Genomic DNA, 14,149 nt, shown 5'->3' with positions numbered 1-14,149 from the left:
TGTCTTCAAATAATTCTCTTTTATTGGCTAATAGAGTTCGCTAGGATATTAATTTGTTGGCAAAATGGAAACTTTTAACGTAAATCGTTCAATTCCGAACATCCAACTTAAACACAAGTTGTACGAGAATGTTCGTCAGGATGAAAGGATTTCTGAGTATCTTTGATGATCATGTATTATGCTTGAAAAGGGACGATTGAAAAAGGAATCGAGTGAAAGGGTCGAGCATTCGATTGCATTCCTTTTGTACACTTTCCACAGGCATTCGCACATTTAAGGTATCATAATGGGCAATTAATCAGAAATTAGTGGATTTTCTGAAGGATGTCATAGTCGCATTTTATAATTGAACAGCTTAATTGGGAATATTTTAAGTGACTTTAATAAAACGGTGCACTCCTTCATAGAAAATTGATACAAATTCTGAGTGATATACAAAATTCACTCAAATATTGCATACATTGTACTCTTGGTTAATATTATGTAATCAACTTAAAAATTGCAGTAGCAAAAGTATTTTCAATCAGTTATAACTATGTACAGTTATGTAATGTACAAAATATAAATATAATGTACTGTATAAAAATGTTGTAAATTGTCATAAGAAATGGAACACGTTGTTAAAAGAGTAAACTGGTACAAAACTAATTTGCAAAATAAAATTTAAACTTTTGTTATTATATACTCGGAACGCAATCACGATTAATTATATATACGTGTACTTTTTCAACAAAATATCAATGGAATCCAACGAAATTTGCTTTTATAATTTGCCAAACGATCCGAGGGTTTTGCAGCGTCGTGAAATATTCGGCTATATCGGTAACGAGGAGTTTGAAAGCATAGAACGCGCTTCGCGACAAATGACGGTAGTCAGCCCTTACGAATGCAACCGTTTCGCCCTTTTATAACATCGCGCACGAATACAAAGGCCACGATAATTAAAGTTCTCGTTCTCGACCGCGGAAATGGGATTCGCCTTAGGAATAGTCGGCGTGTGTCGTAATAACCGGAGATAGAAAGAAAACGAATTGAATGATAGTGATAAAAAGTGGCGCGAAAGAAATGACGAGAGGAAGTGTGTAATCATTCGCAGCGAGGAAAGAAATGGTAGTACTAAGCCGAGCATTATGGTTAAAACGTTGCGTTGTTTGGTGGAGAAAGATGTGCTTTAAATTTGCCATTGAGCTTGAAAATATGAAGCGATTTGATTTAGGTGTCATATCTTTGTACGATCAAGCAATTGACGTTGACGAATTAATGTACAAGTGTGACAAGTCAGCAAGTGATTTAACAATCAGCATCAAACGATATTAACGAAAACTTGTTTTGTTTTTTAACTGTTGTCAATTGCTATATCGTGAGATAGCCTAAATTCTCTAGTTGTTGCGCGTACCACGATATCCTTAGGCATAATAAGGACGAAAGGGCAATTTTATCAATTTTTCGCAGATCGACATTCGTCAGTCTCTGGACATGAAAGATTCAGACATTTCCGTCCATATCTTTCGTTAATACGAATTTATCGAACGTTTGCCAGCCACCCTTTCCATTCTCTGTCCCTCAAGATAAATTGCCCCGCTTCCTTTTCACCACTTTCAGTGTGCCTTCAGCCTGTTCTGACTCCCTTTTAATTAATTTTCCGCGTTCCAATATCGCCGGTGTCATCCACGACGAAGGAAACGCCGATTTCTTCGGCATAGACGCATCTACCCTCGGAATCAGGAACGAGATTCGACAGCGGAACAAAGACAGGCCCTGACATCAAGTCGAACAAGCACCGGAGTATTTTAATTTACCTCGATCGCCGATAAAAGCCTAAATGGATAGCCTGATCGAGAAAAAAAAAGAAAGAAGAAAAGAATATATACGGTTGGATCACGCGAACCGACAGACGTCGAAATTCGACACGATCGCGCGTTTCTGCACTGGGATAGAGTTTCGGTGTAATACGTAACAAGTTGAACGTCTCGAACGAAAGATTGACGAGCATTCTCGATAGTTTCAATAGACTCGTTTCCATTCGTCATACGCAAATAATCGAATTTCCTCCATCGATGTTTTGCGCTTCTCTTACGTTTGATCTCGGAAGTTTTCCAGATAGTGTCGATACTTCGGATCACGCCGTATATATACAATTATATGCAACTTGAGAGATCTCTTAAAACCTGCGCAGAAGTCGTTCAAACGAGGGATATGAAAGAAACTATGAATTTTATAATATACCGAGGTATTTCAGATAAAAGTTGATTATTATTTACAAAAGAAAAAGTATCTAAAATTAGGTATTACCCAAGAGGTTAATATAAATCGATCCGTCGTATTATATTTATAAATATATATATATATATATGTTCTAGTATGGATTCATATCAAACATCAACCTGAAATAATATCTGAAGGTTTCAGAAAATAATCAATTTCTAGTTTATTATATCTATTGCATCTATTTAGGTTACTTTAATTAAAATATTGTGCTATATATTCCGACGAAATTATATTTAAAATTTAATCGATATTCGATAATCTCTGATCTCATTACCAAATACTTTCTGTAAATAAGTACTCTAAAATTATTGATATCTACTTACTCGATTATCGATTTACTACAGCAAACTCCTGCCGTTTAACCGACTCGTGTTCATCTCGTCGTGCGACGAATAGTAGAGAAAAAGTAGTAATAAAACAAGAATTTCATCAACACGTGGACATAAAACGAAACGATAGTGTACCCGTTATGAACTCGCGAATTTCACGAACTTGCACTGGGTATACACGTGTGCTCTAATTCATCTTACCAAACTAAAACGAAAGATGAAATTATAACAATTGTAAATAACGTAATCTGATCGACTAACAAAATCTCGAAATACCGATATATCGAGTTCTCGAAACGCAGTTTGAGCACGCGTACTGCCACAGGATTTAAATTAAAAAACTTTTTACAGCGCCACGAACATGGAAGAAAACGATGAAACGATGCAGCAAGTAGTACGAGCTTGTCGCGACTCAGATGAAACTAATCGGATTGTTGTTATCTGTGGGTCTGTGAACGTAAATGGCTTGGCGAAAAAAGAACGCGATGAAACCAGGTGCACGTACAGGAATGTGTCCGGGTTAGTGGAATTTTGGTAAGTATATACAGGCAAACGTCGAATCATTCTGTTCGAGACATGAACTTATTCAATTAAATTCAGGAAAGGTGCCGCGAAAGTTTCCGAATTATAAGATGGAAGAAACTGGAGAAAAGAGATTTCCTTCAACGTCTCTACGTTGCTGGAGAAAAGGTAAGAAATTGAGAATTTTGTAGTGACATCGTTTTCATATTGGACATAATTGAGGTTATGTATAATAGAAAAGTATGTGCTACTAACAAAGTTACGGTAATTTTGGGTTGAATGATACATTATCAAAAGAATTAAATTAAGTTTTAATCGTTATAATTTAGTATTTTAATTTATGTTGGGATTTATATAATTTAACTTGAATAGTGAAATGTTAGAAAATTTGTATTACTGTTCAAGGTTAGTTCGTATTTTAAGTTATATTCTCGGTTAGATATAATAAATACCGCAAAGAATCGTACTATTTTTATGAGAATAATATTACATTTTTTCTTGCATAATATATTGTTATGACATATATTAATGTTAATTTCTCCTTTTATTTTTCTTCTTAAATAGAACTTGCAGTTTATTAGTTGTTGATTATTCCAGTCTAACAATATTGCTTTTTTATTGTTACTGGTTTGGCTTGTTCCGACAGATTTTGTTTTTGCTTTTTACACATAAACTACAGTCGGTTTTAGAAAGAATCATATGAAAGAATAATCAGTTGACATTCATTAAAAAAGTGTGTTATTCTTCAAAGAATGATAATTATTTATGAATATTTCCTCATATGATTTTGTTATGCCTTTTTGTTTTGCAAACAATATATGGTTGCAACATAACATGGCATTTTATAAAAATTTCGACTATATTTATACCTGTTATGATATTGCAAATAATCAAAGCAAAAAATATAACTGCCGGTTGTCATAAATATATTCCAAAGAAATCCAGATATTGAGTGCACCGTTTCATTTAAGGCTATTAGACCCCAATGATTGTATTTTGAATACTGTTTATTGTTAAAATAGGAGATACACAATAATCCCATTAAACAAGAGAAAAGCGCTAAAAACACCCTTCAATAGAAATACTCTATCTAACATGAAATTATAAAATTAGTTCAGGACAGAACCAGAAAGAGGTAAAAAAAAAAAGGAAATAAAAAAATGTTGTTCTTTATTTCTTTTTTTTTTTTTGTATGGTTTTATACCGTGTGTGAACTAATTTTATGTAAAGAAAGTCTCCAATGAAAATTTCATTACACACTAAACACAAAATAAAGGGAATCAAATAAAAAAAAAAAGGGTACGTCCATTCTCAACAATAGAGATCCACACTGGCACTCGTTTGTTTGTAGAAACTCAATGTACCTAACAGTGGTATAGCGTCGGAGACCTGGGGCAGGGTCTCGGCGACGAGATTCAGGAACACCGTCAGCGATAACAAGATGGTCACTCCTGAAACAGTCGTAGAGCCCAGCTTGTTCAATGATCCATTTCGTATTCGCGTTCGAAGCAAGTAAACCGACGATCGTGCTCATCCATTGGCACGAGCGTCGTCCCTTGATTCTATCCGCTGATCGTCCAGATCACCGACAATTCGAGGATCAAGATTCAAGCGAATCCCCAGCTTTAAAACAGCCAAACTCGCAGTGTTTGTCCTCCGTCCAGAAACTTACTTGATCTTAAACTGATACTTAAGGTCGAAAGAGGATTACTAGAAGGAGCTTTGAAATAGTAATATTACTTTTATAAGATACATCGTTCGTAGTTCTCTCTTTTATAAGGAATTGGAATATAATTTTTTTTAGATAAATTTCAGGGATTCGCTCTTTCTTGAAACTTGAAACTTTTCTGAAATATATTTTGTTTATTTGATGTTTTGTTGACAAAGTGTTGGTGATTTCGGTTGTGCAATGTTCACGCATGCACGAGTTGGAAATCGTGTATCTCAGTTATAACTACTAACCAGCTCGGGGAATATTAAAGTATTATACAATAGCCGTTTAGCTGTAGCTTTTTGCAAGAAATAATTCTTTGATATTCTATAAACCAAGCCAATGAAAATTTATCTCTTTTGATCTATTATTATGTACGTATTATTCGTAATCCTGATCAAAGGAAAAGAAATACTTTCTGTCCTTGCATATCGATCTATCATACATGTATCATACATTTTAAAATGTACATTGCTGAGTTACATAACAAGAACTCAGTATCTTTGACGATAAAGAATAGTCTAGAAAATTTTATTTACAAGACAAATGAAAAAAACACAACGCCGACCGATATTTTACGAAGAAGAATCGTAGCCGGAAATAGAGTTCGTCTAACGGTAGTATCGTAGGAGTTTTATTGCGGAGGAACAGCCGCTGTTTATCGAGTCCCGCGGGAGGAATGGATTAAATAATAAATAACGCGGGTAGCTAGCGAGGAAGGTTATGCAACAGGGTGAACTCGAACAGTGGCCACGGTGATTTGCACGGTGACATTTTTATCAGCAAGAAGATATTGCCACGGCGGAGCTTTCTTCCGTTTCTCCCTTCCTCCTTGAAAAATAATGATCGAAAAAAAGTGATAGATCGAAATCTGCTCGTCTCGAGAAAAAGTTATTTACGTGGAACTGCGTGATATGTATAAAAATATTTTACATATTTCATGTAAGATTTGTTGAATATTGTAGTTGCAAAAACATTCGAATGCAAATAGGAGGTTCGATGGAATCAGAAATAAAAATATGCATTATAAACAATGAAATTGAAATAGTTTTATTTTTTATATTTTGTATTAGTCGAATAATTTTACTTTGTTCTAGAATTTTACATCAGTTCTTTACACGTTCCACTTCTTGAATTATTATTCGTTTAAGTTAAAAAATGGTGGCCAATAGAACGAATTTATTGCTATAAAGATTATGTATGAATAGAGTAAGCATCATTTTGCAATTTCTTTTGTGTATGAAACGTTCGAAGTGTCGCGAAAACGGCATAATTATAAATTCTAATGGTATCAGAGAATTTCTATTTAATCGTAGTAAATAAAGGGGTGATTCGAGCAGTGACTGTTTTACAATTCTTTGTTCCGTACGGTGTAAAATTAATGGTGCATTTACATCGGTAGTGGATTGGGGCGGTCCGCGAAACAGCAGAAAAATCGTCGGCTTTTTCCAGCGCGAAAACGCGCTGTATTGTTTCCCTACTCAGCCGTCGGCTCCTATTTTCATTCAAACTTCTGCATTTTATACTGTACAAAAAGCGTTAATATCAAGCGTTGGGAACAGCACGAAAGTATTTTTTATGAGCGCATCGATAAATCCACTCTTGATATCAACACTCCGCTTAATTTCTTGCCCAGACTTCGCGTTTACGCTAAATTTAACGTCTTGAAATACCGAACTCAGAGGGGGAGAAAGAAATGTTGAAGACAAGGAATGATGGAGTAGATGAAGGAAGAAAAGAGAATAAATGGTATTTTTTTTATAAAAAGGGAGGCAGTTGAATAATGAATAGGGGAAAGAAATGGGAGCGCAAAATGGCAGGAAAAATAAAAATGTTAGATGTAAGAGGTAACGTTATGTTGCTGACACAATGATAAAGGATAATAACAATGCATATTTATGAAAAGATAAAAACTAGCTACGATATGCCGGTAAACGAAAATGTTCTGGCAAAGAAAAGATAATACGTGACTATCAAATGAAGAGAGAGTGGAATGAAAGGAATAGGAAGAGGGCGACAAAATAAAGGAATCAAAGTCCAGTTTCACGATTGTTATCAACGGGAAGTACTTCTCGCCTCTTGAAACAGCGCAAGCGTTCGTCTATTGGACAAGTTTTGTCGTTCAGAAGTTTCTGAAAAACAAACTGTCATTCGAGATAACAGGTTTCGGTCCGTCGGTTTTCCATCGGGCATCGATTTATCGATAGATATTTTTGCTCAGATTAACAAACTCACTGAAACTGGAAGCTTTGAATCGACGATGTAGATGCCCGTTATCCAATGTAAACTCCATTCCAGGAAATATCGTTGACGACATCGACGGAAAAACGTTGGCTTATTTGCGACTGCTACGGGATTTACAACTTAGTTGGAAATATCGAGATGTTATTACAGGGCAAAGTGTTTTTATTTGCTGCTCAGTCGACGTTAATTTTGTGTGCTTATGAAGCTTTGCTGAAATTTTTAAATAAATATAGAGCTTTGTGAGATATCTGAATATTGGAAAATACGACACGAAATAACGTCTACTTATCTGAATCTTAACAAATCAAATAAATACGATTTCGATAAATGCTTAGCTCAATTTTTGCAAATAATTTTTGCGGAATAATCGTGTTCCTTATTTTTGACTTATTTTTATGTGCACAGTGGTCTTTCATCCGAGAGTATCAATACGTATTATTTTGTTTGTTTGATGTTGCGTGTCAGATAACGTTTTGTTACAACGCGTGCAGGTAGTGATATAAATATCTTTGTAACGTCTACCGTGCTGAAGACGTAATTGGTATGGAAAACAAGAATGGGAACGAACAGCAAATTATACATTTTGATCGAATAAAGAGAGTCAACATTGCAGGTAATTACACAGTGCCATCTCGTTTTAGTAGATATGTATTTGTTTTGTGTTTCGATTTTGCAATGAAATTCAATGGAGATCGCGTCGGATAGCTTTACATAAAGGTCTCGTATTTCTCTTTAATGTAATATTACTTTCGTTTGTTTAAAACACAATAAATATGTAAAATATACATTTTTTTTATAAATTCTTTAACTTCTACAAAAATTTTAATAACGGAAAGATAACAGCTGCGCCTTCGGAACAATCTACGATTATAGATCTATCTCGAAAAGTGTTTCCTATATTTGCTACGTTAAAGAAATCACAGGTAACGAGAATAGAGTGGCCTGTAGATACGTGTACGAAGTTCGAATAGTAGCCACGGTTATCGTTAAAAGTTAGGAACGAAGAAAGGAAAGGAAAAGAACGTTGAGAGACGGGAAAGGGGTATTTTCATTCTGAGCTCGGTAATTAGATGATGCGTGCGGTGTATTCGCAAGAAGTACTTCTCAAACGAAAGGATTCCTTAGTTTCGAAAGTTAGCTTCGTGAAAAGAAACGAAATATTTTGCTAAATTCTTGTGCTGCGCGTTTATTTCCCTTTTATAAGATAATTTTGCAAGATTCGATGTAGCGATTAGTTATTTCTTCAATAACTATAATAATATAATAATATTATATGGTAATTTATACATTTAATTATATAAATTATTATTAACTTTGCACAGATCGTAATAGTATTTAAATTGTCTCTCATAACTTAAGCCGAATTCACACCGTTTCACTTTGGAGGAACACGACTGATGAAAGCTGCGTTCATCCGCCGTGTTCCTCCAAAACGAAACAGCGTAAATTCGGCTTTGGAATAGTCGAGTAACCGAATCCGAATCAAACCGCTTTTATCAATAACGCAATGAATCGATGTTTCCGCAAATTCCCGAACCCACGCGTGATGATACCTGCCAGGTTCGAAACTATCCCTCGATATAATTTAATCAAACAATGCTTTGTGTTGCAATTGCACCGATCGCCACCGAATAAATACCGAATCGGTTAACACGTAAACTGATTAAACAGTTCTGATTCCGTTGATACATCGCGATTATCGTATGGCTGATGATTAAAGCGATTCAGTGCCGTTTCCATTGATCCGAAGATGTTTCAATTTTTCATCGGGTACCGCGAATGTGTCTCGACGAAGTTTCTTGGACGAGATGAAAAATGACGATTCATCGCATTAAACGTGACTCGAGAGTTAAATAAGTACATTGAGAGCTGTGCACGAGGCTTGAAAGAATCCATCCGTGTGATTGTGCACTCGTGCCAGAGTAATCCTAAGCGTCGTTTTATTAATTCAATTACACCGTCTCCCGACGAAAACTGGTACAGAACGGCCAGCGAAATCGTTTCAGCTAATCTCTGCTTCCTTTCAGCTTACAACTTGCATTATAGCTGTACCTTCAACGACTTTTCAAGTATCGCAGACAAACGAACATTCCCCGAGCTGGCGTTCGTTATTCCCTTCTTGTTCAGATATTAGTACGATTGATCAGGTGTCTTATACAGGGTGTTTCGGAACTACAGACCAGTCAAGCAGGAGATGGTAGAAGATGGCAAAAGAAACAGCTTTCGTACCTCGTCTTGTCTTATTATTTAGTTACGAAGCTGTAAAGACGCAGGTTTCTTGCACCTGCTGATGTTCAATCAGTTATACATCGAAGAATGTACTTTCGTTGTCGCATTTGAATTCCAAAGTATGAACCTAACGTCATTGATAAACTGCGAATGTTTATGCAAATTTATATTCTTATAGACGCAACCAAAGAAATAGAGTGCCTGCATGGCTGATCGGTCATCAGCAGGCACTCAAAACCTGTATCTTCAAAGCTTCGTTATTGGAAAGCAAAATAAATATATTTCACAGACAGGTATGTTTCTGTCATCCTCTAGCATTTCCTAGTTGATCGGTCTATGGCTCTGAAACATCCTATATTTTTCTCTCTGTTTCTTATCTTCGTTTCTTGTTGCTTTGCGATTTACCTGCTACGATCTGCGACTCGAGATCGCGTTTCTGGTTGCTTCGTGCGATTGAAAACCAATGTGAGAAAAATATTAAATCGTGTGTGTGTGCACGCGCGTAGACGCTGAGAATTAAATTTCCGATTATTATGATTTTTTGAAGCGGCATTGCGCCGTATACCGCGATTTATATAACCGTGGACATTACGTCGATGGAATTTAAATTTATACGTGACACCGGTCCCTGGTGTCATGAAGCATGGCCGCTGTAAAATGCAATAAAATACTCGCCATTCGGTAAAATCGAATTCGCCAATGTAATCCACGTTGGCTGAAATATTTTCATCGCCTGTGGAACGTTTGCGGATTATTATGCTAGGCAACAATCAGAGTTGTGGCGAAACATGATTTCGCTGCGTTCTACCGAAACGCAGTTCCGAAGAATAAGTTTCTTCGAGTCAAACTTGATCAGAACGTCGACAAAGAATTACATTCAATCTGAAAACTGACCCACCTATGCTCTAAAGTTTGATAATCGAAACTATAATACTCGATATTTCCTTTTTCATAAATGCAACTTAAATTGGAATATTTTCCCTTCGTCGTTTAATCAACGAAATCTAAATATTTCCTCCCTAAATAGCGAAACGAACTTTGTATCAACACCAATTATAATCAGCTGTTTGAAGGTTTGTCCAACATAGCCTCCTACCATTTGTTTATAAATTGAAACAAAGGAAAGTTGGGGACAGGCGTGTAGAATGTCTTCGACTGACAAACATGTGGTTCCGAATGGAAATGACAAAGAAATAGGTTTCGCGGGTATCTGGAATGGCTGAGTAATTAGAAAAGCTCTCACGCATGCTTATGCACGTGATTAATTTCAAGTTCATTCTGAACTTCTGCTAACCGCATCCATTACCTAATCAGAAAGTTGGCAAGTTGGCGCGTGCAATCGAGCGTATCGCGTCGAATGTTACTCGAAACGCAGTTCGTTTCGAGAGTCTCGGTGAAATACGTATAATGTTTACGAGCAAGCCGTTGTCACGTACAGTTGTCCAGAGTCGGTAATAACCTGAAATAGTCTGTTACTCGTTTGAAACGATAATTAAGAGAAATTAAGCTATTAATTACGGTTGCGGAACTTTGACATTTTCTTAATCGCTTGTCTACCTCTAGCTCTTCTTTGTTATCCCTAATCCTTGTAGTAGAGCATCTCGGTTGCAGAGCACGTATAATTGAAGTGGGTACTTGTACGTCATCTTCAATTCAAATTAGAGAGGTCAGAGAACACATCCTTCGCATCGAAGAATGGCCCCGTTATGGAACATCTAAATGGAAACGTTTAAACGACATTCTACTACATCGAGGGTTTCATCAAAACAGGGAATCGAACGCTGCTCCTTCGTCGGAAATATAGCGTTTAAAGGAGGAACGTAGTTCTCACGTATCAACTAGACACGCCTGCGGCCAGGGTCGTTAGAATCGATTCGGCGAACGTTATTTGCAGTTCGCAAACGACTGTTATCGCTGGGTGCTTCTGCAACTATCCAGGAACGCTTTGAAATCGACTACGAGTTAGGGCAGCATTAAATAGCGACCGGATTACGGGAAAGATAAGAAAATAGTTGATTAAAAAAGAACCGAGGATTTACGATCGGAGGAATGCAATTTGCGGAGACTTCAAACTCGTTATCTCGACTTGACGCAGAAAATAGTTCAAATACCAAATGGAGAATAGCGATGAAAATGCACAGGGTGTCTCAGGGTTCAAGGTATCAGTGTAGTCGGATGAAAATGTAGTATAATTTAATAGGATGCGAAGTTTATACTCTTAAAGAATCCTAGAATTCAGGAGCCCCGGGAGTTCTAGAATTGCTTGGCCGTCCGGAAGCATGCTCTAAGGGTTTGTTTCAATCTAAATATAACCTTGTCAGCAGTTCTGAACTTGACATGCGCCATACGTCGCGTTAGACGTATGCACGAACTGGCGCAGAAACTACTTGGCGACCTGTTCAGAAATTCGAATGGGGATTTACACATCCTGCCGCAGAGAAAGAACAGTTACACGACGACGAAAACTCGTCTTGAACTTTGGGTAGTCTCGCTCCGCGGATATGTTTTCCTCCCAGTGGGAAACTACGAGTTCTGATAAGGCGTTTTCGATATTGAACTTTGAACTCGATTGTTGAAACTGCTGTCAGCATACGTGACATACATAGGCACAGCTACCGTAGCTACAGATGGCGACTATTTAAGGTTAATTTACAGCTACAACGTTGTTTGTTTGAATTTGTCTTGCTATTTTTGAACGATTATAGGAATGCGGATTATTCGTGTCAACTTCTTTCAAGTCGAACTATAAAAACGTTTCCCTCGTATCGGACACGTTTAAAACAAATTCAAATTTGTCTTAAGTGTGAACATTGTCAACCAGTTTTTGTATTTACTTTTCCAATTTACTACCGCAATTGTTGCTTGTTATTTATAACTCATTTTCTAGTTTCTCGTATAGATCCTAAATATATATATATATATGTGCTATTATTTCCTTGAGTGATTAATAATATTTTCGACAAATTAATTATATTCCGTAGTTGTTTGGGAAAAACAACTTTATCGATTTCTAAACATGAAATTTCTCAACAATCTGCAATGCGAAATAACTCTTGTTATAAAAAGAATGAAAAGACGGAAGCATCGAGCATCGCAGTCGATGGATCCGAATAAGTTTCCCAACCTTGTGTCGTTCAACTGTTCTGCAAGAAATAAGCAAATAACTTCCATGTGAATAGACCTGCGAAAGGCAGCAGCAACTCCCTCGGACATTTTCCTCGAACGACGCGACGGACTGTAATACTTTCGTCGAAGGAACTTCGCGTCTCGGCCTTTCGCTCGAAGTAAATTTCTTCTGGTTACCGCTCGTTAATGGTCGCGAAATTTAATCTCTTCAATTTTGTGCTCGAACTCCTGACGATTAAGAACTCGATTTTCTAATTACGTTTAAACTGCATCGAGTACGTCCACTGAAATGTAATTGTGTTCAATTATATCGATGTAAAAGGACCGCGCGGAGGGTTAAATTTTTCGTAAAATTACTCCTCTACTTACAAAATTATTCCTTTCTCGTACAATCAACGATTTAAATGCGATCGTAGAAAACAACGAAAAAGGTACAAATGAAATGTAGTCGGTAAAAGAAGCAAAATTACACGATATACAAACGTACGTTATTTTCCTAATTGAATTAAGAAAACGAGGTCTCTTGCTATTTAAAAAATTTTGTGAATTTATTTCTCCGTATAAAGATGCGAAAGTCGTGTCAACTGCAACTTCGAGTTCTGTTTTATTACAGATAAATCTTTATGGTTTGGTCGCGTTTCATTCGCAGACGCTTGTACCGTAGCATTTCCGATATTTCGAAAAGTTTTTCTATCGGTCGATGTCGGTGCGTCCGGCTCGAATCTCCAGATTCAATATCGTGGGCCCTGAACAACGATGGAAATTGAAATTTCTAATGTTGAACATTACGTAAACAGCGTGTACAGAGTACACACATATAAGAAGAGTTGGTCGAATCAAGTAAGCGGAAAAATCAGAGAACTTCGGATATTCATATGACGTTTCTGTGTCGGATTAAAGACATACCTTAAAATTGAAATGAATTTTGAAATAAAAATCGTCAAACGAAAATCGTCAATGTGATATTACAATAGTCTTTCTTCCTATATTTTGTGCTTAAAAACAATTTTATAAAAGTTTGCCTTATGCACTGCTATTCTCCTTATTAGACTGTGCATGTCTGCGCATTTGAGAAATGTAGAATTTAAAAGTGCAGAAACGTACAGAAAGGTAGTTAGCATTAGTGGTACTTGGTAATAGGCAATATGTCTGTTATTTTCATAATTGTCAGCTGTACGGTATCTTACAATCGTTTCTTCGCGACACGAGCATCTATTTGCTTGTTTAGTTCCTTGTTAAAGGACTATAAGAGGATTATTGATAAAAAGCACATTTAATGAAACAAAAGAAAGATTAACGAAGGAACGTGTAACTGAAACGATCGCGATAAGACCATTAGGTAAAAAGATGCTCTTTGTTCGATTCATTTCATATGGTATCATACAGTGGTTAATTGCTCCAGTTCCAATCCGCATAGTTCCACTCGTTCGTCCATTAAAGTTTCAACTAAAACTTCAAGTAAAAATGTAATTGCTGATGGAAATTTTCAAACGTGTCGTCGGTATTCAGCAACGAAATATGCCGTAAAAATGTGTAATTAATTTTAGAGGGAAGAGAGAAAAAGAAAAAAAAACGTAACTAATAGAAGAAATTGATAGTGTTGAAACAGAAAAGTTCTGCTCTGAAGTAGAAACGTTTCCAGAAGATGAGGAAGATCAAAGAAGATACAAAACGTTTTAAGCAACGAAATAAGGTACCTATACAAAGCAAGATTCTTTTC

At 36.4% G+C, this 14,149-nt stretch overlaps 1 protein-coding gene across 4 annotated transcripts in view; it reads right to left on the bottom strand.

Annotated features, from left to right (window-relative positions):
- LOC117237727 (neuronal acetylcholine receptor subunit alpha-7) overlaps nt 1–14,149 on the bottom strand; it is a 264,165-nt gene that overhangs the window by 48,689 nt on the left and 201,327 nt on the right. For 2 of the 4 annotated variants that reach the window (XM_033502018.1, XM_033502016.1), the window contains one exon: nt 4,484–4,570. The exons of the other annotated variants lie outside the window; for them this stretch is intronic. In XM_033502018.1, the coding sequence (XP_033357909.1) occupies nt 4,484–4,570 (87 nt within the window). The remainder of the gene's footprint in view (nt 1–4,483; nt 4,571–14,149) is intronic. 4 annotated transcript variants of the gene reach the window in all.

This window comes from Bombus vosnesenskii, unplaced genomic scaffold (assembly GCF_011952255.1).
Source record: "Bombus vosnesenskii isolate JDL3184/JDL3185 unplaced genomic scaffold, Bvos_JDL3184-5_v1.1 scf7180000013398, whole genome shotgun sequence".
Lineage (NCBI taxonomy): Eukaryota > Metazoa > Arthropoda > Insecta > Hymenoptera > Apidae > Bombus > Bombus vosnesenskii.
This window is presented reverse-complemented; position numbering and strand designations above follow the sequence as displayed.